We start from the raw sequence: 26163 nt of genomic DNA on the forward strand, positions 1-26163 counted from the left end.
TGACATTATCGTGGCATGGGTGATTCTCCACAACATTGCCACAATTAGAGGAGAACAAGTTCCAACTCAACCAGTGAACGGTCTTGATAACGATCCTGACCACCCTGCTAACGCACGAGATGGAAGAGCAGTCAGAGACACAATATGCTACCATCATTTCTGATTCACCCATCACCTCCCCAGTGTCAAAATAAAGACAATATGCCTCTCTTTTTATGAAGTCTTCTTTATTTCCTGCAAGTACAAATGCAGTACAGTTCAAACAAGTAAAATCATCCACCTGTGGGCACCTCACCCACCTTTAACTGATGTTCCAGCAGTTGCATTTCTATTTTTGTCTTTTGCATCTGCAGCCTTATGTGGTCCATTTCTAAATTAGATTTTCCAATTTGTTTCTCTAAATACACCTTGCACAGCTGTTTCACAGGGAGCTAATAGGAACACAAAAATGACATTGAATTTCACAGTGCCAGGACTGACTACTTAGTTTTCATTGTAAGTGATGGGCCAATGCTGTACAACATCTTACTGACGTGAGTGGTGCTGTGGCGGTGGACGGACCATCTTCCTCACTGTAATTTCCTGCATTGCTCTGTTACAGAAAAAGAAGGTGCAAGTTTTATTATGGTGCAACACTATCATTAACTGTGAGATGTTATTTTTAAGGTGTAAATTTCAATAGGTCTCTCTGTATCTTACCTCTCTGTGGCAGCTGACAAGGTGTCTTCATCATCCTCCTGTAACGAAAATTAACAATTTTTCCATTCTACTCTAACCCAACATGAAAAATCTGTGGATTACCAAGAGTACTTACAACTGCATTGAGGTAGGGCTGTCAGGATCACGAAATTTTAGCTGATGATTAATTGTCATACAAATAATCGCGATTAATGATTTAATTGTCTTTTTTGGACCCCCCCCCCTTTCCTCCCCAGTTGTACTTGGCCAATTAATACCTTATTTTCTGAGCCGTCCCACTTGCTGTTCCACCCCCTCTGCCAATCCTCTGAACTGAACGGCTGCATTTCTTTGGCTATATACTGCATTACACTGTGTTAAGGTGCACCGTCTGGTACTGTCATGTTTATATTTAGACACTTGTCCGAAAACTTCAGGAACAGCCAATTGCCGGGATAGAACTGCGGTGGTGGCTGTCTTTCCAAGTTCGGCAAATTGGGTGGGGTGGTGGATCCATAGATGGTTTTTAAAATTTGTGGTATTAGCACTTCTGACCGCCACCTTTTTGCTGCAAATCCGACAAATCACCTCCTCCAAGTTATTGGGCTCTCCTTTTTTGTTTGGCTTAAAACCAAAATGTGCTTTGCAACTATGGCCATGATGTTAATGTCAACAGATGCTCGTCGAATATTATAGAATAAGTCTCTCAAGATAAACAGTTTATTGGCGCTAATTCACCACTCATGCGCCACGGGCGCAACAAGACGAAGTCATTAAAAGAGCACAAGTCAAACAACAAACGATGGAAAACGACATAGAAATACTGATGGAAATATGACGCTTCTGTTAGTTTCATCCAGCCGTTTTTTATACAAATGAATGGAAACGATTCTAACGATTATGCAAAATGATGCGGTCAGGTCAAATAATCGCGATCAGGCAGTTATGTAATAATTGGGACAGCCCTACATGGAGGTGTGTTATGGCAGAAGGCTCCACCAGACAGATTACAACATCAGTAACTGGTAGAAGATGAAGAAGATTAGACAGCTAAATTATAATTTTACCCAGAAAGGTGCCTCAACTAATTTGAAAATTTTTTTTTACAACAGTGTGTAGTGCACATCATCACAATTCTGCAAATATATAACTGAGTCACTTTAAAATAGATGTCTGAAGGACAACTAAGAATCTGAAAAAGTAACAGTCAATTACAAAGAATTGTACCGCTACAAGAAAATCTGTGTGCCACATTGTGTTAAAGATGAATGATGGGTCCGCGGTGGTGTAGCGGTCTAAGCATCGGTTTTGTGTCGATGCAGTTGCCCACTGGGGACTGGGGTTCGCACCCCGGTCTCGTCAGATCCGACTATGGCCGGACTCGACGAAGCAGCAATAACTGGCAACGCTGTCTTCGGGAGGGGGGCGGAGTCGGCTTGTGTTCGTCACATGAATGCGTCTGTGTGTGTCGGAAAAAGCAGTGGTCCAGCCTGGATTCGCCTTGTCACGAAAGTGGCGAGGCGTCTCCTTCGAGACTGCCGGCCGGAGAGATGCAGTTGGCGAACGCATGCAGTACGAGGGTGGATGTTTGAACTAAAATAGGGATCGCCTGGCCACTAAATTGGGAGAAAAAGGGAAAAATCTGAAATAAATTATAGAAAAAAGATGAATGGGTGGGCGTCAATGAGCTAACACTGGCAAAAAGATGATTGTACATATATCATTAATTTGAATAACCAACCTCTTATGTAGGCCATTGTGTCCTGGGGGGGGGGGGGGGTCAGATGAGCTTCCTCCAGAGATGCCCTTCGCAAGAGGTCAACCACTGTGTTGACTGAGGGCCATCTCTCCAGCCTCTGTGAGTTGTGGTGACGGTAGTGGACCCCTCAGCTATAATGAAGATCACATTTGAACATATCCAGTTAACGCAAATGTGGATACTTGTATGTATAAAAGCGTTTAGGTTTTGCTTTCAAATAGACAATATGAAATAACGGCAGTGTCTGGATGACTGAAAATTTTACGGTTTTTGCTTAGAAAATGTCACTAACTACTTAAAGATATCACTTGAATGTAGCCAATGAATGCTGTTTAATTAGGCAGGGTAGGCTAAACGACATCTCAATTGCTTGTAATGAAATTATACCGTACCTGTTTGAGCTATATTTTTATATTTCATCTTCAGTTGCTGCCACGTACTGGGTTACATATACTTTGCCCTGGCGGCATGGTGGCGCAGTGGTTGGTGTGGTCGTCTCACAGCAAGAAGGTCCTGGGTTTGAGTCCCAGGGTAGTCCAACCTTGGGGGTCATCCCGGGTTGCCCTCTGTGTGGAGTTTGCATGTTCTCCCCGTGTCTGCGTGGGTTTCCTCCAAGTGCTCCAGTTTCCTCCCACAGTCTAAAGACATGTCGGTCAGGAGAATCGGCCGTACTAAATTGTCCCTAGGTGTGAACATGTCGGCCCTGTGATGGAACTGGCGGCCTGTCCAGTGTGTCTCCCCGCCTGCCACCCAATGACTGCTGGGATAGGCTCTGGCATCCCCGCGACCCTGAGAGCAGGATAAGCGGTTTGGATAATGGATGGATGGATAAATGCTGAATAAAAGGAACACGTGATAAAACTCTTAAATACTCGAGCATTGACTCGTTCTGCAATTTTGTGCCACGCCGGCTCACGTTCTTTTGCCACTGCTCCTGTATTGCTTTTTTTCTCAAATATATATATACTCGTATTCTGCATACACATTCATTAATATTTGTAACTCCAGTGGGATGAAGTAGGATGACTTTTTTCCCCCTCCCTGGTTGCCATGGTGAATTGTAGTATCGGCGCTCCATTGATGATGGCTTTTTAGTCATCACTCATGTGCTTAACTCAGAGTGAAGATGATCTGAGGTGATTGAACTAACTCAGATCAGCCGTTCTGAAACCAAAACCTCAGAGTTAGTCAACCCACAGTTCAGGTTTAAACTCAGTTTGTAAAACCTGCTTTCTGAAAGAGACCCCAGGTTTGTGACACTTTGGTGAGGTAATTATTTTCCTTTGCGCTCACAAAGAATCAGAGGTGACATGGGTCTTAAGTATTAGTACTACTGGCTTTATTATCAAATTTACCCTACAGTTACCCTACCAAGAGATAGGACAAGAAATTAAAGAATATAGGGATGACATATTTCACTGTCACTTATCTTCCTGCACTAAATCATAATGAGATATCAACTGTCCTCAAATAGCAGTCCTTTGAATGAAGCCCCACCAATCCAAGGTTTGACTTGACTTCATATCTAATTCAGAGTCGCCAACATGAAAAGTCTGGAAAACCCTGTTTTTCAGCAATAATATGGTAATTCAGCCATCAGGTGGCACTATTTCCCAACCAGAAGTGCAGTTTGTTTGTGGCGGTGAGAGCGGCGTGTCATGGCTTCAGTGGGGGTGTGCAGTAGCATGTGGACGGTATCACTGTAGAAGAGTGCAGCTTTTTCAAAAGCCCCGGGTAACAATGGAGGTTTAGCATCAACAAAACTCCAACGGCAATGCAACAACGTTAAGTTCATTACAGACCCTGAAACAATACTGTGATATAGAAGAAGTACAACTTAAAAGCATTAACCAACGGAAGAATTTAAAAAAACAAAACAAAAAAAAAACATTACTTACTACAATTACTACTACTACCACTACTACCACCACTACTACTATTACTACTTTCGGCTGCTCCCGTTAGGGGTCACCACGGCGGATCGTCCGTTTCCATCTCTTCCTGTCCTCTGCAACTTTCTCTGTCACACCAGCCACCTGCATGTCCTCCCTCACCACATCTATAAACCTCCTCTTTGGCCTTCCTCTTCTCCTCTTCCCTGGCAGCTCTATTTTCAGCATCCTTCTCCCAATATACCCAGCATCTCTCCTCCACACATGTCCACACCATCTCAATCTTGCCTCTCTTGCTTTGTCTCCAAACCGTCCAACCCGAGCGGTCCCTCTAATATACTCGTTCCTAATCCTGTTCTTCTTCATCACTCCCAATGAAAATCTTATCATCTTCAACTCTGCCACTTCCAGCTCCACCTCCTGTCTTTTCATCAGTGCCACTGTCTCCAAACCATATTAACATAGCTGGTCTCACTACCATCTTGTAAACCTTCCCTTTAACTCTTGCTGGTACCCTTCTGTCACAAATCACTCCTGACACTCTTCTCCACCCACTCCACCCTGCCTGCACTCTCTTCTTCACCTCTTTCCTGCACTCCCCGTTACTTTGAACAGTTAACCCCATGTATTTAAATTCATATACCTTCGTCACCTCTACTCCTTGCATCCTCACCATTCCACTGTCCTCCCTCTCATTCAAGCATAGGTATTCCGTCTTGCTCCTACTGACTTTCATTCCTCTTCTCTCCAGTGCATACCTCCACCTCTCCAGGCTCTCCTCAACCTACACCCTACTCTTGCTACAGATCACAATGTCATCCGCAAACATCATAGTCCATGGAGACTCCTGTCTGATCTTGTCCGTCAACCTGTCCATCATCATTGCAAATATGCAGATCACACATGTTTGAACTGGCAGCATTAACAAAATTCAAATTAAATGACAACTAAAGACACACCTGAACTGAATGGCATAAACTATATGACAGCGGATTTATTCCAACAGAGAAAGCCATAATAACAAAACTGAAGAGAACTATGATGTTTACATTCTGTGCTGGTTTGAATTATGAATTGAAATACAAAGGTTTTGCTATCTATACACAGTATATGTATGGGTCTACACGGTATACACAAGTATACAAAATTAACAAGAAGACTTGAAAACAAGGAAGCTTTAAATATTTACAACAATACGACATTCATATCATGAACGCTGTCTAGATAAAAGGCAATTAAGGATGAAGTGAAGGACAGATGGGCAGACAGCAAAATATAAAACCCGAATAAAAGCGCATAACGCTGCATATGTGGAAAGAGTGAAATCCTGGTGCTTCCACTTACATGTCGGACCTGTTCGTTGCTGGTGGAGGAGATGCTGGACTCGGCCTCGTCCGTCCTGCTGCTGCTCTCCTCCTGGGCCTGCTGGGCCCGCTGGGCTGGGCTCTGGCTCTGCTGGTGATGGGACTGGCTGCTGTCGTCCATCTTGGTTTTCCAGTAGCGTCCCTCCCTATGGAAGCGCTGGTACAACTCCAGCTCCTCACAGGCCTTCTTCCAGCCAATGCTGCGCTTCACCTGCAGCTGCTGCACACTCACCTTGATGTCTTGGATGTTTCCAGAGGGGATCCAGGCCCTGTGAATGACAGTGGGGGGCGGGGGGGATGTGTTGTCAGGATGTGGGAGTCTTCAAGAAGCACCCCCCTTCCCGAAAATACACTGAGCTTTCTTGAAGGCTGCTTGAGGGAATATTTGCATGGTTAAATATTTCCTTTTAACTGCTATTAGCATTAAAATTTTCACCCCAAGCCCCAATAAAAAAATTTTTTTTTAAAAAAGACAACTTTGTTACACGGATTTGCCCATTTGTACGTTGCTGAGCACATCCAGTGCTTTCCCACAAAATCTTTACTGGGGCACAGGAAGTGACATATTTTTCATATTTGTAGATTACCATCCCTTTGAGGTGTATGTTATATTTATGCTTTTAAATTTAAAATTGATTGCTTGATTTTGTTGGGATATACAAAAGAAAGGGCGGCACAGCACATATGGAGGGGCTGCAGGCGATTACAGACTATAAATCTAAACCCAGTGGCTATCAACACCTCTGCCTCTCTTACGGCTGAGCTTAACAACTTTTATGGCTGCTTTGAAGCTCCCAACTTGGACCCAGTGACTGCAGCACAGTCCCAACCCGATGAAGTCAATCTACAGGTGACAGTGGCTGACGTGAGTAAAACGTTTAAAAGGGTTAAGGCTCGTAAAGCTGCTGGCCCAGATGGCATCCCTTCCCGTGTCCTCACGGCATGTTACACTCAGTTATCTCAGGTTTTTACTGACATTTTTAACCTGTCCCTGTCATTGTGTGTGGTTCCACTGAGTTTTAAGAAAACCACCATTGTGCCTGTACCTAAGAAAACACCTGTCTCTTGCCTTAATGATTATTGACCCGTTGCTTTGACTTCTGTTATTATGAAGTGTCTGGAAAGATTGGTAATATCATATATAAAATGTAATATTCCTGCAACCCTTGAGCCATTAGAGTTTGCCTACTGTTCCAACAGATCTGAAGACGACGCTATCTCACTTGCTCTGCATACTGGTTTTGTACACCTTGCAAAGAAAAATACCTATGTCAGAATTTTGTTTTTTGATTACAGCTCTGCTTTTAATACAATTGTACCATCCAAACTGGTGTTGAAGCTCAGAGGTCTTGGACTGGGCAACTCTATCTGTAACTGGCTATTTGAATTCCTGACAGGCAGGCCCCAGACTATGAGAATAGGTGAAACATACTAATCCACATTAGTTCTTAGGACTGGCGTACCTCAGGGCTGTTGTCTTGGCCCCCTATTGTACAGTCTGTTTGTACTAACACATAGTGATTGGACTAATAAGCGACAGTGATGAGAGGGCCTATAGGAGGGAGGTGGAAAATTTAACCATGTGGTGCCATGATAACAACCTCTCTCTAAATGTTATTAAGACAAAAGAAATCATTGCTGACTTTAAAAAGATCAAAGGAAATCACATTCCTATTTCCATCAATGGGTCATCTGTTGAAATTGTGGACAGTTTTAGATTTTTTGGTTTACACATCACAGACACCCTCACATGGTCTCTCAACACCAATTGCACCCTCAGAAGGCACAGTAGAGACTGTATTTTCTGAGGCGTCTAAAGAGCTTTGGTATGAGAACCAAAACACTTACGAACTTTTATCATAGTACAATGAAGAGTGTCTTGACAGGCTGTATCACAGTGTGGTTTGGCAACCTGACTGCTCAGGACTGCAGACTGATGCAAAGGACTGTAAAGACAGCAGCAAAAAATCATTGCCATGGAACTACTACAACTTCATTACAATTATTAATTGCCAATCTGCAAAATGTTGTTCAACACTTTATCTATTCTTGGCTTGACTACTGTAATGCACTTTATTCAGGTATCAGCAAGGGCTCCCTCCACTTTTTGCAGTTGTTACAAAACGCCGCTGCTAGGCTCATTACCAGGACAAGGAGGCACGACCATATCACTCCTGTGCTTGCCTCCCTGCACTGCCTCCCTGTTATATTTCATATTGATTCTAAAATTTTACTGCTCACTTTTAAGGCTTTAGATGGTCTTGCTGCTTCATACATGTGATTTATTGACTGTATATGCCCCCTCGACCATTAAGGCTGCAGATGGAGCCCTGCTGGTTATTCCCAGGTCTTGCTTTGTCACAAAGGGTGATCCGGCTTTAACTGTTAGAGCCCCCACACTATGGAACTCTCTTCCTCTTGAACTTAGACAAACCAAGTCTCTAGCTTCTTTTAAATCTCACCTTAAAACTTTTCTTTTATGAAAGCTTTTTAAAATGTCTGATATTTGTTTTTATTTATATTGCTTTTATTTTTACTCTTATCTATTTGGTTTTACTCTTATTTTTGCCTTGTGTTTTTTTTGAAGCACTTTGTAACATTGTTTTAGAAAAGTGCTATATAAATAAACTATTATTATCTTTATTATTATACTACAAACTGTAAAAGGAAAGCCCAAAACATCATTAAGGACATTGTGTTATGTATTGTGTATCTAATATATGAATTCACTGTGTACATAGTCTATGTTTTTTTGTTTTTGGGGGGATGGCGTGTCCTTGTGTTTTTTGTCCTTGTGTCCTTTGTGTTAAGGCAGGGAGAGTCAGAGCACAAGAATTTCATTGTATTCTAAATAAGTATGACAATAAAGTTGAACAAACGCTTGCAGGTGTTTCTGAATTCAAGTGATGATGTCTAAAGACCTACTAGAGAAACACTCCTGGATTACAGGAGTGGTAGCCATCCAACCCACAGATGCTGGTGTCCTAGGGAGACTGAGGTGAAGTAGTGACATGAGGTCCATTAGTACTGTTAACTTCTGGTGGGATTACAGATATGGGAGAGTGGGTAGAACTGCATGAAAACTGATTTTTCTTTCATTTAAAAAACACACACAAAAAAACAAAAACAAAAAACAAACAAACAAAAAAAAATTCTTCAAGAGAGGAGCTCAGTACCCCAGCCCAGATGGTGCCCCCAAAATATGCAGATAACTATTGAGCCACCTATTGACTGGTGGTGCTGGGAGGTCGGCTGGCAGTGTTCACCTTTGATGCTGGTGTCCAAAGAAGCGTACGTCCACCTGGTTGTCTTCCCGCTGAAGGACCTTGGCAGGCCAGTAGCCAAAGCCTTTCATCTTGGCCCAGACCACCTCATGGCTGGGGGTCTGCCAGCAGAAAAAAAACAATATTTGGTTTTAAAGATAACATTTCATTTACATGTACATAACTTATGTTACTGATTTCATGAAGGCAGAAAGAATGTTAACTGTGTTGATAAAGGAACAATGCTATCAATAATTCCTAGTGTTTAATTAAAGCTGGGCAATAAAATTACTTAATGTGGATATGTTGATATGAGACTAGATGCGTGGTGGAATTGTGGTTCTGGTGAAATAACTTAAATGTTGTCATTTCCTGGTCTTAAAGGCTGCATTACAGTACAGAGACAACTTTCTGAACTTATTCAACTGTTTCAGTGGAATCAATCATTAATGTCTCTACCTGCTTGGTCATTACATTAAGTACTAATCATTTATCAACATTTTGTATTGCGTAGATTTGATTTAAAAAAAAAATGTATATGCTGTATTAATCCCCGTCGGTAAATTATGCTCTACATTTAACCCATCCTAGCTGTGTAGCTAGGAGCAGTGAGCAGCCGCCGTGCAGCACCCGGGGACCAACTCCAGGTTGTCTTGCCATGCCTCGGTCAAGGGGCACACACAGGAGTATTAACCCTAACATGCATGTCTTTTTGATGGTGGGGGACACTGGAGCATCCAGAGAAAACCCGCCGCAGACACAGGGAGAACATGCAAACTCCACACAGAAGATGACCTGGGATGACCCCCAAGGTTGGACAACCCCAGGGCTCGAACCCAGGACCTTCTTGCTGTGAGGTGACAGCACTAACCACTGCACCACCGTGCTTATGAAAGCACCAATAGTCATCCACTAAATATCAAATGATCGATATTGAGTTATAGTCAAAAACATCATTATATTTGATTTGGTCAATTTTTCCTAGCCCCAGGTATGTTGAACCTTAAGTAATATGTGACAAAAAGGGTTCTTTTGCATTAAAGTAGGTACTACAGCAAAGCGTTGAACTCATAACTGTCTCAGCTTATCTTCGAAAGGTAAGTTTATCCTGAGTGACGAGGGATGCTGTGGTTCACTGGCATATCTGGCTGTTTAACAGGAGAATATTGCAGCTCTGTAATGGAGCTGACGGATTGGATTCGGTGGTACTCACACACGGGTAGCAAAACCAGTTCTCGGGCTGCGCGTTGGACAGGTAGAAACAGTTCTTACACAGTAACAACTCGTTCAACTGGAAGAGAGAGAGAGAATAAAAGGTCAGACACAAATCAGATAATTCATTCAGTTCTAAACCCACCAAAACAAAAAAAAACCCAAAAAGATTTAAAATGAAAAAGCAAATAAATTCAATCAGAGCAATAACGACTGTCAAAGAAAAAATCAAATTCCCGTCCCCCTGCACAACAGAGTAAACCTGAACCCCTCTAAAGTACTACTTGAAAACATTTTAATCCTACTAGCCTACAACCTAGAAAGAGAGAGAAGTAGTAGAGAGAGAGACAGAGAGAATGAAGTGGAGACAAAGAGAAAGAAATAAAGAAATATAGAGCTTTTACCTCATGGCATGTGTCACTGTAGAGCAACCGTGCAATCTCAGCCTGGTCACTGTGCACTGCAACATACAACAACAACATCATTATCATCATCAACAACATCATCAGCATCAACAATAACAACGACAACATCAAAAACACCATCAACCAGGGAGTCAGCGTGGGTGTCCGGGTAGCGTAGCAGTCTATTCAGTTGCCTACCAACACGGGGATCGCCGGTTCAAATCCCTATGTTACCCCTGGCTTGGTTGGGCATCCCTACAGACATATAACTGGCCGTGTCTGTGGGTGGGAAGCCGGATGTGGGTATGTGTTCTGGTTGCTGCACTAGTGCCTCCTCTGGTTGGTCGGGGCACCCGTTCAGGGGGGAGGGGGAACTAGGGAGAATAGCATGATCCTCCCACGCACTACATCCCCCTGGCGAAACTCTTCACTGTCAGGTGAAAAGAAGTGGCTGGCAACTCCACATGTATCAGAGGAGGCATGTGGTAGTCTGCAGCCCTGCCCGGATCGGCAGAGGGGGTGGAGCAGCGACCGGGATGGCTCAGAGAGTCGGGTAATTGTCCAGATACGAGTGGCGAGAAAGGGGGGGAAATCCCCCCCCCCCCAAAAAAAACCCAGGGAGTCAGCGAGGGAAAAGGAAAACTCTCATCTCCCAAAGGAATGAGGTGGAGAAGTGTCCACATTATATTTGACATTTAGCAGACACAAGCGACTTCAGCAAATAAACAGATAATTCATGTGTCAACAGACAAGCACTCCACAGCACTGCAGGATTTTTCAACCACCAGGCCAGGACCAATACCAGACGGTGGAGTATTGGCCACCGGGCTACGGAGCCGTTAACATTTCTCTCACATTGCATCATTTCTCAGTTTTCCCTCGTGGTGCAGCGAGGCTGCCTTCGTATTGAAAACAGTTGTCCTCAACTCTGAACTGCGGATCGGATCCGATTTGTTATTTTGGTGGCTGTTCAATTCTGTCTGAGAATGTGACCTGTAGCTGAAACCAATATGAACTGCAAATATCTTGAGAAGACACACTTGCTCCGATGACAATAAAACGTGTCGTGTCTGTCATTTTGCCCAGTATGTTGGTCACATATGGACACAGGTCAAGGACAGATTCGTTTTTGGGGGGGGATTTTGATGCATTTGTGTGCAAATCAGCGACATCATCATTATCAGATTATCTTCTTGAGACAAGTAAAGATGGCGCTGCCGCTGCCCTGAGGTGTTGGCGTGCTGATAACAACCTCCTCAACTCCTTGACTCGTACCTAGGACAACCAGATGCAAACAGTCCAAATGTAGGACAAAGAGCAGGATTTTCCAGGACAATACATGAAAGATTTGTAATATCCCCCCTCCCCTTTTTCCTCCCCAATTGCATCCAGCCAATTACTCCACTCTTCCGAGCTGTCCCGGTCACTGCCCCACCCCCTCTGCTGATCCGTCCGGGGAGGGCTGCAGACTACCACACGCCTCCCCCGGTACATGTGGAGTCGCCAGCCGCTTCTTTTCACCTGACAGTGAGGAGTTTCACCAGGGGGACGTAGCACGTGGGAGGACCGCGCTATTCCCCCCCAGTTCCCCCTCCCCCCCAAAAAAAGACGCCCCGACCGACCAGAGGAGGCGCTAGTGCAGTGACCAGGACACACCCACATCTGGCTTCCCACCCACAGACACAGCCAATTGTGTCTGTAGGGACGCCCGACCAAGCCAGATGTAACACAGGAATTCAAACGGGCGATCCACGTGTTGGTAGGCAACAGAATAGACCGCTACGCTACCCGGACGCCCTATAATGTCCCCTTTTTATGGGTCACCAACGCAGAAAGGTTTACAAATATCACAGCATGCACATCAGGCTTGATCAGACACATTTCTGTCTCGTCTGCAGTTACTCTCCTGCCTCAACACGTGAGCGGCAAGTGTGCTTGGTTTCTTTTTGAAAAATGGAAATTGCTAAAGTCACGACCAACGATGAGAGTGGTCTTCCAGTCCTTCAACATATTGTCTGGATCCCAGAGGGTCTCACTCACCTCCGAACAAAATGGCGGTGTTGTGAACAATCAACTGGGCATCTGCTTTAAACTCGTCGAAACTCTTATATTTCCCCTCTGTCAGGTTCTGAGAGAGAGAGCGAGAGGGGGATGAGAATCAAGAGAGAGGGGGGGGGGGGCGAGAGAGAGAGAGAGAGAACAAGCACAAAGGCATCTATTCACAAGCTGGTTAGAAATGTGTGCGTATGTGTGTGTGTGTGTGTGTGTGTGTGTGTGCGTATGTGTGTGTGTGTGCGTCGACAGACACACCGAGGGTCCAGGAGAAGGCAGAGCGCCATGCGTGCACGCACGCACACAAACAAAAAGAGACACAGAGGAAACCCAAATTCGGCCGCCTCCATAGCCGAATGGTTACAGCGCATACCACATTGTCGCAACGTCACCGGTTCGATTCCAGCCAGCGACCTTTGTCGCATGTCATACACCTCTCTCTCTCCCCCCCTCTCTCTCATTTCAGGCCTGCCTCTCCACTGCCTGATAAAAAAAGAGAACACCCAAACTCACTCCTCTTATCCTCTGTCTCACTCTCTTCAACACACACACACACACACACACACACACACCCCTGCCGGGGTTGGTAGTCTTCCAGAGTGTTTGGCAGGCTGGATGTGATGCACCAGCAGAGTCCTGTGTGTGTGTGTGTGTGTGTGTGTGTCTGTCTCTCTCTCACACACACACACACACTTTCTCTCCCGTGTCCTTTTTACAGTGGACGGGCCCTGGCGTGTCTCTAAGAGGCCTTGTACCAAACTGATCCCTCAATGACAGTAAGTTAAGATAACTCTGCTGTCAGAAACCATCAGCACGGTCTACACTTACTCCATGTTCTACCAAAGTGTTTCACTTATTACCCAGAGGCCCAAGCAGGAGCCGAGTCCTCCGACAGCAAGGCTAATCTCATTAGCATACAGGGACTACAGTCTGTAACATTGTATCGCTCCTGATTGAGTTGTGGCTGATGAAGCAAGCTTGTGGAATACTGATGGTTTGAATTCTCAGAGTGGACACTATGAAGAACCAGAGTAACTGACATGCTCCTCTCCCCTCAGGAGCCGCTGCTGAGGTGCCCTGAGCAAGGCACTTGCCTCATCCATCCATTATCCTGCTCTCAGGGTCGCGAGGATGCTGAAGCCTATCCCAGCAGTCATTGGGCGGCAGACAGGGAGACACCCTGGACAGGCCGCCGCCGCCGCCACACACACACACACATCCATACTTAGGGATAACTTAGTACGGCCGGTTCACCTGACCTACATGTCTTAGACTGTGGGAGGAAACCAGAGCAGCCCGAGGAAACCCACGCAGACACGGGCAGAACATGCAAACTCCACACAGAGGACGACCCCTAACGTTGGACTACCCCGGGGCTCGAACCCAGGATCCTTCTTGCTGTGAGGCAACCGTGCTAACCACTGCGCCACCGTGCCGCCCTGCCCCATACCTCACAATGCTAAAAGTACAGATCTAGCAGCATTACTGAAGAACCATTATAAACTCTCACAAACGGCTATGATAACATTTAAGTTCTTTGGACCATAAGTGTCTCTAAAATGGACTGCTCAGATTTCAAGTCCTGCAGATGTGTGTCAAGTGGCTGATTTTATTCTGAGCTCATGAGAATGATTTGGGTCAACTCATTTCTTTTGTTCTATAGCAGCATTTGTCTTTTCTTTTATCACTCATGCATTTATATTTGTAAACTTTTTCCTTTTTTTTGGCGGGGGGGGGGGTTTCCCCCCTTTTTCTCCCCAATTGTATCCGGCCGATTACCCCACTCTTCCGAGCCGTCCCGGTCACTGCTCCACCCCCTCTGCCAATCCAGGAGGGCTGCAGACTACCACATGCCTCTGCCGATACATGTGGAGTCACCAGCCGCTTCTTTTCACCTGACAGTGAGGAGTTTCACCGGGAGGACATAGCGCGTGGGAGGATCACGCTATTCCCCCAGGTTCCCCCCGCACAGGTTCCCCCGACCGTCCAGAGGGGGCGCTAGTGCAGCTACCAGGACACGTACCCACATCCCACTTCCCTCCTGCAGACAGGGCCAATTGTGTCTGTAGGGATGCCCGACCAAGCCGGAGGTAAGACGGGGATTCGAACCGGCATTCCCCGTGTTGGTAGGCAACGGAATAGACCGCCAAGCCACCTGGATGCCCCTAAACTTTTCCCTTATGATATCGCATGTCGGTTTTATATATGAATAAGCTCAACTGTGTCGGTTGTCTATGACTCATTAACTGTTTACAAAAAGTACACAGCAAAAAAAAAGGTAAAAGAAACGAAACAGAAGTAGAGGAGTGCACACAGTAGAGTGCAGATCTCACCAGGCGTACGTATCTCCCCTTCCGAGGTGCTCGGATTTGGCAACAAATCACCTTTTTTTTTTGCAGACAATACAGAAAAACCAGCACTTTCCCGCCATTATAAGACCTTTGTGCAGCGCCCAAGTCGACTGAACAGGAAATTAAAAAAAAAAAGTTTTAACATGCAGCGCTCGGGCCAGAAGAGCTAACTAATAAAAACTGTCTGCCTGCCACTGGCATACACAGCCTCCTACGCGCGGCCTCGCACGACTGAGCCCGAGCCTAATATGAACTTGCACTTTCCAAAAAAGGGTTTGCTGTGCGACCGTTTTGGTGGGACTCGAACCCCGGGAAAATGAAGACAGCTTGTTATTTCTGGGTCATCCGATGTGTCTCCAGTTGTGCCGTGCAGAGATCAGCGGCGAATGATTTGCCGACTTGTGACGTACGATCGACTTCCTGCTTACTTTCAAGACCCGTAGCCGAACACATAATGTTTGGGTTTGGACACCGTCGCTGTGACTCACATCAGCCCGGGATGTGAGTCACACATTCACACGGGTGACTCACAACAGGCGGCGATGGACAGCAGCGCTGGTCGAGTGATGCACGCACGCACGCAGGCACGCACACGTCCACACACAAACTGCCTGGCGGGGATGATAAAAGAAATAAAGAACCCATCTGCCAGTTCTGGAAGTTTTGGAAAAAGGTGAGCAGGGTAAATATTTGAATGAAATCCAGAAAGAGTTTTACCTGCTGAATGTTGGAGACGTCCAGCGCCGTGTGGATCAGACGTCTGTACATGGGATGTTTAGTGTCTTTCCCCTTTTTGTTCAGGTCCACCGCCTGCCGGACACAGACAGGCAGGCAGGCAAGCAGACAGACAGACAGACAGACAGACAGGCAGGCAGGCAGGCAGGCAAGCAGACAGAGAGCCATGACCAATACTGCAACTTTAACTCCGTCAGTTTGGTGTTTTCAGATTTAAACGTGTACCTTTCCTGTTTTATCTGTCGTTTTTTCTTCCTTTCGTCACGATTTGAATTGAATCATGTTTAACTACTGTCCATAACTGTCCAGACGATCATCCTTCTGGTTGCCGTTGTTGACGCCTTAGGGTCACATGCTTTGGCAACACCACATTTAACTATAGTCACACTAATAAAGCCTAACTGAATGACAGTGGCAGAAAGAGAGAGAAATACAGACAAACAGGGGAAGAGTCTGTGAAGAAGAGAGAGAAAAAGAGAATGACCCCCCCCCCCTTTTTTTTTTCTCCCCAGCCAATTACCCCACTCTTCCGAGCCGTCCCTGGTCACTGCTCCACCCCCTCTGCCGAGCCGGGGAGGGCTGCAGACTACCACATGTCTCCTCCGATACATGTGGAGTCACCAGCCGCTTGTTTTCACCTGACAGTGAGGAGTTTCACCAGGGGGACGTAGCGCGTGGGAGGATCACGCTATTCCCCCCCCGCCGACCGACCACAGGAGACGCTAGTGGAGCGACAAGGACACGTACTCACATCCGGCTTCCCGCCCGCAGACACAGCCAATTGTGTCTGTAGGGACGCCCGACCAAGCCGGAGGCAACACGGGGATTCGAACGGCCAGTCCCCGTGCTGGAAGGCAACGGAATAGACCGCTACGTCACCCAGACGCCCCTCTAAAAGAGAAGGATTTAACACCACTTTTACAGAGCAGGAGAGGAGGAAAGGAGGTCAGACAATGGGAGGGAAAGAGGTGAAAAGAGAATGGAGGAGGACTGGAGGGAGGAGAGACGGTTTAAAGAAGTGAAGGAGACGTTGGACCAGGGTGGAGGGTAAATAATGAGATTTAATACCACCCATACGGCAGGCATGCGAGAGAAAGAGAGAGAGAAGGTGAGGAGAAACAATAAGATTTGATACCACTTTTACAAGGAGAGAGAGAGACAGAGAGACAGAGACAGAGAGACAGAGACGGAGAGAGACCGAGAGAGAGAGCTGGATGAAGACAAGAGGTGGAGAGGGAATGGGAGGGAAAGATGAAAGACAGGAAGAGGTTGGGTTTTGGGTTCAAGTCTGCTGCAGTTTGAACTGACTGGAGGTTATAAAGACCAGCCTGTTTGACTGGTTCTTAATTTAAAACAGCATCAAAACCAAACAGCTTGGATTTGAGGCCGCCAGCTGTGGACCCCATGAACCAGCCCAGTAGAGAACTGAGGCCTAGAAGATTCTTTTAGAGAGGAGCAATCTGTAACCTAGACTTTTTTTTCCCTCCTAAACTGCATTTATTAAACATACTATGTTAATCTCCCGAGGACAAACATGTCTTTGATGTAGTTACTTAAACCCCTGGAACGGGCAGGGCTTCAAGAAGGGGGTATATGTGTAGTTTCTACCCAAGCGTTGAACCGCTATGGTTCAGTGATGTGAAACGCAGCGACAAATTAAAATAGAGAAGACAAGCAAATTCAAACAGAAAGGCAGAATGCTTCCCTACAGCTGACATTTTCCAACACCTCCAGCAGATAACCGTTAACTAAAAATACCCCCCCCCCTTTTCTCCCCAATTGTACCCGGCCAATTACCCCATTCTTCTGAGCCGCACCGGTCACTGCTCCACCCTCTCTACTGATCTGGGGAGGGCTGCAGACTACCACATGCCTCCTCCAATACACGTGGAGTCGCCAGCCGCTTCTTTTCCCCTGACAGTGAGGAGTTTCGCCAGGGGGACGTAGCGCGTGGGAGGATCACACCAATTCCCCCTAGTTCCCTCATCCCCGGCGCGAACTCACGTTTGCAGCGGCCTCATCCAGTACTGGTGTGGGAAGATAGCGGCGCGAACTCACATTTGTGGCGGCCTCATCCAGTACCGTCCAGGCAGTGTCTTTGTCCAAGTCTAAGTTTGTTTTGTCTTCATTTGATGGTTGGGAGAGCTGGTGCTGGATCAGCTGGGAGAGCTGGGTCTGCAGCGTCCTGTGGGCCCAGGGACCACGGCCATGACCAGAGCAGTGCCCAAAGAGTAACACCAAGGGCGGTCTGACAGGACACGGAAGCGGGGCAGGCTAAGCTAACTGCTAGCCCACGCAGAACGGCAGTTCTGATAACACTGAGGGCGGTCTGGCGGCAACCTTGCCTAGCGATGACTGGTCAATGTCATCGTGTGGAGTGCGGGGAGGTGTGTCGAAGGTGTCTGGCTGGGAGAGCTGGCGTTGGATCGGCTGTACGGTCAACTTGGCTGGCGTTCGTTCTCTGGACAGTGGAATTTTTGGACTGTGTTGCATTGAGTGGACCGTGTTGTTAACTGTTGTGTTGTTTTTGGTGGTGTTGTCTTTGGGAAATTTGAGGGGGGGGGGGTGTTTTTGTCTTTTGTGTCACACTGCTGTGGGCTGGGGGAAACAGAATTTCGTTTCTTTTGCGTACATGAAAGAAATGACAATAAACTATTCCTGATGTAACTTCCCAGTGACATGTGTGTGTGTGTTTATTCGTACCCTCTCCTTCATGCGCTGGACGATGAAGCGCAGGTATTTACACATCTCCTGTTTGTTCAGATTCTTCTTTTTACTGCCCTGCAGATGGAGAGAAAGAGAGAAGCGTTCAATATAAAGCAGACTAGGTTTGACCCCGTAACCTACATAGTCCGCTCCAACAAAATATCCCCTCACTGTCTCTGTACCTTACCAAATGCTCTCTCTCTCTCTCTCTCTCTCTCTCTCTCACACACACACTCGGGACAATGGAAAACGGAGACAATGAAAGAATGGGGGGGGATATACACAGGTGGAGGGTAAAATTAGGTATAGTTCCCAGTACTTTACGCATAGCTGTGTAGGAATAAAAAGACATGTCATAGTGGGCATTAGTAAGACTATGGACCACAGATCATATGTGTCCAACCATTCTTTTTTTCCCCTCCCTTTTTCTCCCCAGTTGCACCCGGCCAATTACCCCACTCTTCCGTAGCGGTCTATTCCGTTGCCTACCGACACGGGGATCTCGGTTCGAATCCCCGTGTTACCTCCAGCTTGGTCGGGTGTGTCCCTACAGACACAATTGGCCGCGTCTGCGGGTGGGAAGCTGGATGTGGGTATGTGTCCTGGTCGCTGCACTAGCGCCTCCTCTGGTCGGTCAGGGCTCCTGTTCAGGGGGGAGGGGGAACTGGGGGGAAACAGCGTGATCCTCCCACGCGCTACGTCCCGCTGGCGAAACTCCTCACTGTCAAGTGAAAAGAAGTGGCTGGCGACTCCACATGTATCGGAGGAGGCATGTGGTAGTCTGCAGCCCTCCCCGGATCGGCAGAGGGGGTGAAGCAGCGACCGGGACGGCTTGGAAGAGTGGAGTAATTGGCCAAGTGCAACTGGGAAGAAAAAAGGGGGAAATCCAAAGGGGGAAAAAAAAAAAAAGAGAGTAAAACTTTGCCCAAAAAAACAAATGACCTGCAGTTGCACGGAGTCTTTTATCAGTTTCCGATGACCGAATTATGTACGAGTTGGGCCCAATTTAAAACAACAACAAACCCACACACTACATTCTTCTCTCTTCCTGTCTGTCATTCTGTCTGTCTCTCTCCCCACCATGTCAGAATGTATGACTGTCTCACACACACACACACACACACACATGCACACACACACAGATCCACCTACCCTGCAGACTACACAGTGCCAGTGGGAGGAGGCGTCGCGGGGCTTGTACTCCTCCGAGAGACATTTGAGGTGGTAGACCCGGAAGCAGTTGTCACACATCAGGACGTCACCGGGTAGGTGGCAGTCGAAGCAGTACCAGTCGTGGCTCTCCGTCTCCCAGTCCTGGAGGACAGACAAACGAGGCACATGGTTCGGTAACCCCCCCTCCAACCCTCTGACCACACCCCCGCCCCTCCCCGCATCAGCCCTGGCCAGGGGCAGGTACCTGGATCAGTATTTTCTTCTTATCGACTTGTCTGTGGTACAACTGTATTTCAGAAATGTCCAGTAAAATGCAGTTTCATTCCAAAACGAAACGGATGTACTTTTAGGAAGTGTTAGCAGTGTAAAACTCTTACACTAACACGGTATGCAAACGTTACGGGTTCCCATCGGTTCTGGGTCATTGTAGGAAGTCCGCTTCTGAGAATATTAGTTTTTAATCAATATTCATCAGTAGTTGTGCTAATGTCCCGTGTCATTACTTTGACATACTGACCGATGAATTGATGCATATTCAATAATCCAGGTAAGGAAATCCCAGAAATCCCAGAAAGCTGAATCAGTTCATCTGGACACAACCTTTATTGAGAGAAACTTCCATCACCCATCTAATGCCCCTTTTCCACTGCATGGTACCGACTCAACTCGACTCTACTCGCTTTACATTTTGGGATTTGGTTTTCCACTGCAGATAGTACCCCTCACGGCAAAGCCCCGCTGGTCATTTGTGGGCGTGTTGACTAGTTTTTGCTCCCTCGTCTACCAGCGCCCCACACGAGTGTTTTATTTTCAAAAAAAAAAAAAAAAAATCAACAAGACCAACTCTAAATGTGTGCTTCACATGAACAATATTTGTGTAACTAAGAGATTCCCTGACAACAAATAATTTCTTACACATAGATAATCAACTATAATACAAGTTTCATAAGACTCGCTTTGGCGTTTCCTGGTTATAAACACAGCTGTTCAATTTCTCTGACCAAACAGTGGTCAGATTTTATTTATATTTAAATAAATATAAAATAATTTAATTTATTTTATTTATATGCAAATGTAAATATTTTTATTTATTTATTTTATATGATTTCTTTATATTTAAATAAACATACATTTATTTATATTTAATTTATTTATAGTGGTATTTTTGTGTCACCTTTTAGTATCGGCTCAACTCACTTGGAACCTCGACGGAGGCGGTACCAAAAAAAGTACCTGGTACCAGATACTATCCCTAACTTTTGCCCAGTGGAAAACCAAAAAAGACGAGCAGAGTTGAGTCGAGCCGGTACCATGAGGTGGAAAAGGGGCATAAGTGACTTCTTCAGGTACTGTAAGGGTGGCGATACCTGCAGTCATCTCAGACTGACAAGGTCGCTTAGATGAGCGATGAAGTTTCTCCCCCTAAACTCTGTGTCAAAATGAACTGATTCAACTTTCTGGGACCAACTGATGGAAGTCCATAATCCAAAGGGTTTTTCTTTTTTCCTGGAATGAATTCAGATTTGGAATGAAATCCATTTAACCAGCCTTTATTCCCACAGACTACATTATAAGCTGCTATTGTACAATACAAATGCATACTTCTCAATTCATCACCACACCATCTACCACCACCACAAACCATCCACCAACCAACCTGCCACTTATACAAAACAAATACACATGTGTAAAGCAGTAAATTAATTTAAAAAATAAATATAAATATGCAATTTTGAGTAACCTGCATTTTTTCGAAGCCCACAATCACCAAGATTCACTTTCTGGACCTAAAATTTTTTAGCTAATGTTTTCAGATAGTGAAAACGATTTCAGCTAGTAAAGAGTCACGTCTCTAAAACTGCTTTGAGAAAAAACAATCTATTCCATTTTGGTTGAATGCATTTCCCCTAGTGTCCAGTAGCAGGAACATGATATCTAAAGGTATTCCTGATGCTCTGTGGAAAACACACAATCCATCCATCCATTCTCCAAACCGCTTAATCCCAATCGGGGTCACGGGATGCTGGAGCCTATCCCAGCAGTCATTGGGCGGCAGGCAGGGAGACACCCTGGACAGGCCGCCAGTCCATCACAGGGCTGACACATTCACACCTAGGGACAATTTAGTACGGCCGATTCACCTGACCTGCATGTCTTTGGACTGTGGGAGAAACCGGAGCACCCGGAGGAAACCCATGCAGACACGGGGAGAACATGCAAACTCCACACAGAGGACGACCTGGGATGACCCACAAAGCTGGACAACCCCAGGGTTCGAACCCAGGACCTTCTTGCTGTGAGGTGACCGCGCTAACCACTGTGCCGCCCCTCATTCTTTTAACCCCATTAAATCCCTTATTTCACATTTGTAGTGCCAGCAGAGACCTAAACTACTGTTTAAAGAAATGTAGCTACTTCAAATAGGTAATGACATTGATGTTCCAGTCATGGCGCTCTGGATGCAAATTCAATACAACTTCTATACTGATTACAGAAACATCCAAAACATCCAATCATGCCTCCTGAATCTGATTATGGAAAAGGCCATCTGAAGCCAGCCCGTATTCCAGTTTTGGTAAATGGCATAGGCTTTAAGGCCAACTTATCCTGTGCAGAATCTACGCCATAGGTACGGTGTTTGAAAGGCATAGCCGTGTTACCCTGCACCGTAGCCCGACGTGCACCTCCCTAGAAATGTAACTACACGTTGCGACAATGCAAACAACAACTGTGATTGGTCCGCTTGGTAGCATCGCATTTCTTCCTATGCATTTCTGGCTGCTTCTTCACCCTCAATCTGCCTCAGTCGGTTCAATGGTCATAGACTCCATTTCCTCCGACATCGTCTCTCTTTTCTACGTTGCATGAATTTCAGCAAAAGTAACCGTTGTTCCAATATTTAATAGCTCCAATGTGACCCACTCAGTTTCAGTTGTCATTGTTTGAAGTAGACGAAGAAACTTCTTGTACTATATGAGAAACACAACACGGTAGCAGAGAAACCCCACCATCAACTAGCTTTTTGACAGTGTAAATGCAGAGCAACGCAGACACACCAGCACACAAGTATGAATGCTCAAAATGGCATAGACCACTTGCGTAGGCTCTGCATAGATTTTAGGCAGAGCTTTAGTTATATCAGAGGGCAGCTACAGCCCAGATAGGACATTGTACCGTTCTGTACAAAGGTCAGGTCTACTCTCATTCCACTACGAAGAACAGAAGCTTTGAAGAACATCTGGACAACTTTAGGAGAGTTCTTCTAATCTGCATAAAAACATGAAGTACCTGAAGGCAAGCAATCACGGACTGCGAGCTAATGGTCTTTTCAGATGGGGAGCGATGACAAGGCTAAGTAATTCATTTTCAATGATAGGCGAGCGGGCAAGTAGGGAGGTGCCGGCAATCTGTCAGGCAGAGCAACAAGTGGGCGCAATCCCATGACATAAGTGAACATAAAAAAAACTAAGAAACAGCCATTTGTAGTTGGTTACACAAATGTTCCAACAGAAAACAATGGGTAAAAAGACAGAAATCCAAATAATAATAAATGAATAAATAAAACCAAGAAATCTAAAAATGGGAAAGAATGAAATGAATTTTAGAAAAACTCACAGGGCCCCAAGTATGGCATGCATTTGATTTATGCTCACGTTAATATGTTTGAAATGACATGGCACTGTATTAATTAACTAGATCTAGCCAGGTCTTTGTGTGACCACAGATAGCCAAATCTTTAATTATTAGCTTGCCTCATTGCAAATTTAGCATTGGCTCAACAATAGACCTTTGTTCTTCTGCTGTAAGTGAAAGTTAATATCGAATCTCTTTGGAGGTCAATAGGCGGTGAATAGATGAGGAAAGGGGCCTGTTCGAATCACAACAGAGGATATCAATGCTCAGTTCTCAGGTCAGGACTGAGACGCACTTATGCAATAAGCACATTGTTGAGAATTGAACAGAGACAGCATGTAAAAACCACCAGAGCTCCAAGTAATCTTCAACCTGTCAGGAGTCCAACTCCTCCCACTCGCAGTCTGGACCGACTGGAGGAGAACAGGGGGCTCTGACTGACTGCAGCTTCATACAAGCCTCAGAGAACGTCACATTGAAATTCCTCTTACACTTCCCTTTTTTTTTTTTTTTTGGGCTGGACCAAGTAAACCCATGAGATATTTTCAGAGACAATTCCATTGCCTCGGCAGATCATAGCAGTGAGGACCGGATACGAGTGCTAAAGAATAGCGCTTAAGTCTCTTAAAAGTTTCCCACTTGCTGTTTATTTTCTCCTTGTATGGTCTGAATGATCAGTTCACATATTCAACATCTGGAGCCCCAAAAAGCTTGCTCTAAGATAGCTAAGAGCAATAATACATGGGATGGGGCAACTACTTGGGTGATTAGTTAGCAAAACATTCTGTCCACGGAAACATGTTTCGGGGAACCAATTGAAGACATTTTAGAGTGTATGTCTCACTTTATATCAATCTGGTGGCAGTCTCCAATGGCACAAATATTAATGGCTTATCAGCACCCAAACTAAAACAAAACAAGAACTGTTCACGTAATTTCCCTAAATAACCTTAAGATGTCTCGTGATGTGAAAGAACAACCTCTTAAAAGCAACACATGGCAAAAAAAGGTTCACCCTATAAACTCATTTTTTCTTTAAAAAAAAAGTATACAATTCTGCCAACCAGGTGAGTGGTTTCCATCTGTTTTCAGTATCATTTGTGGAATTTCTCAGAGTCAAGTGCTAATATCTTGAGGCAAGGCAGATTTAACAGGTCAGTGGATGATGCAGTCAACACAGCACTGCACCACATCCTGCAACACCTTGACTGTCCAGCAACATATGCAAGGATCCTGTTTGTGGACTTCAGCTTGACGTTTAACACCATCATTCCAGAAATCCTCTCCACCAAACTCCCCTTGCTCACTGTATCCCCTGCCACCTGTCAGTGGATCACCAGCTTCCTGACCGGCAGGAAACAGCAGGAGAGGCTGGGGGAAGACACTTCTGGTATACGGACAGTCAGCACTGGTGCTACCCAGGGATGTGTCCTCTCCCCACTGCTCTTCTTCCTCTACACCAACGACTGCACCTCTATGGACCCAGCTGTTAAACTCCTGAAGTTTGCAGATGCCACTACGGTCATGGGACTCATCCAGGATGGCGACGTGTCTACATATCAGCAGGAGATTGAGCAGCTGGTGCTCTGGTGCGGTCAGAACAACCTGGAGCTGAACATGTTCAAGACTATGGAGATGACATTGGACTTTAGCAGACACCCCTCAGCACTGCTCCCCCTCACAACATCCAACAGCCCTGTCTTTATGCATGGTCAATAATACAAGTAAGAAAATCAAAGAAAGTTGAATCAGTTCATCTGGACACGTGTATTGAGAGAAACGTTTCATCACTCACGTAAGTGACTGCTTCAGTCTCAACTGACTGCAGGTATCCCCACCCTTATAAACAACAGTTGCATAACGACCAAAACCAATGATCAGTTTCATATGCAAATAGGCGTGACCATTAACTACAGTTTCAATGGCCACGTGCACTATTCACAGAGGATTGGGGAATGGTTGCAATCACAGCATTGTATGATGGTGACATCTAGAGCATTGTAAGATGGCGACAACTGATTCAACTCTCTTTGACCCAACAGACCTTCAAGCAGGTGTGGGGGTGTTCGAGAAAAAATCAGGTCTTTAGCTTCTTCTTAAAGACAAAGAGGGACTCAGCAGATAGAATCAAGTTTGGTAACTCGTTCCACCACCAGGGAACTACCGAAGAGAAGAGTCTAGCTAGTGAATTAGGGCCCTGTTGTGGCGGAAGTGCCAGGCGCCTTTCATTGGCAGAGCATATTGAGCAGGACTGAGTGTAGACCTGAATGAGGGAATTCAGGTAGGCGGGAGCTGTTTTAGTTGCTGTGTTGTAAGCGAGCATTATGGTTTTGAATTTAATGCGGGCAGCGACTAAGAGCCAGTGGAGGGATATGAACAGTAGAATGACATGTGCTGTTTTGGGTTGGTTGAAGACTAGATGTGCCACCGCTTTCTGGATCATTTGCAGAAGTTTGAAAGTGCATGCAGGGGAACCTGTCAGTAAGGAGTTACAGTAGTCACTGCGTGATATAGAGCCGATACCACGAGTTGTGCTGCATCCTCAGACAGGTAGGATCTAATTTTCCTGATGTTATACAGGGCAAATCGGCACGACCAAGCAATCGAGGCCATGTGAACCTTAAAGGTTAGTTGGTCACCAATCATGACACCAAGGTTTCAGGCAGACTTTGTGGGCATGAGTTGGGTTGATCTGAGCTGGATAGCCATCTGTTGTTGTAAGGATGGACTGGCTGAGATGACAAGGAGCTCAGTCTTAGATAAGTTAAGCTGAAGGTGGCTTTCATTCATCCATGTAGAGATATCAGCAAGGCGTGACGATATCCTTGCTGAGATTGTGAGATCATCTGGTGGGAATGATAGGAAGAGCTGGGTATCATCAGCATAGCAATGGTATGTGAAACCATGGGAGCGTATGATTGTACTAAGTGAGGAGGTGTAT

The 26163-nt window shown here is 45.7% G+C and overlaps 1 protein-coding gene and 1 long non-coding RNA gene across 4 annotated transcripts in view; both read right to left on the minus strand.

The window, feature by feature from the left end:
- The window catches only part of zmynd11 (zinc finger, MYND-type containing 11), a 60327-nt gene that overhangs the window by 7183 nt on the left and 26981 nt on the right, over positions 1 to 26163 (minus strand). For all 3 annotated transcript variants that reach the window (XM_056292853.1, XM_056292850.1, XM_056292852.1), the window contains 8 exons: positions 19569 to 19730; positions 18414 to 18491; positions 15693 to 15785; positions 12613 to 12700; positions 10573 to 10628; positions 10170 to 10247; positions 8960 to 9078; positions 5674 to 5962 (listed from right to left, as the gene is read on the minus strand). In XM_056292853.1, coding sequence (XP_056148828.1) covers positions 5674 to 5962; positions 8960 to 9078; positions 10170 to 10247; positions 10573 to 10628; positions 12613 to 12700; positions 15693 to 15785; positions 18414 to 18491; positions 19569 to 19730 — 963 coding nt within the window. The remainder of the gene's footprint in view (positions 1 to 5673; positions 5963 to 8959; positions 9079 to 10169; positions 10248 to 10572; positions 10629 to 12612; positions 12701 to 15692; positions 15786 to 18413; positions 18492 to 19568; positions 19731 to 26163) is intronic.
- On the minus strand, positions 232 to 2442 carry LOC130123623 (uncharacterized). Its single transcript, XR_008811339.1, has 3 exons — positions 2420 to 2442; positions 700 to 737; positions 232 to 592 (listed from the first exon to the last, which is right to left on the minus strand). It is a non-coding gene; the product is annotated as an uncharacterized LOC130123623 (long non-coding RNA).

The sequence above is a fragment of the Lampris incognitus genome, chromosome 14 (assembly GCF_029633865.1).
Source record: "Lampris incognitus isolate fLamInc1 chromosome 14, fLamInc1.hap2, whole genome shotgun sequence".
Taxonomy (NCBI): domain Eukaryota; kingdom Metazoa; phylum Chordata; class Actinopteri; order Lampriformes; family Lampridae; genus Lampris; species Lampris incognitus.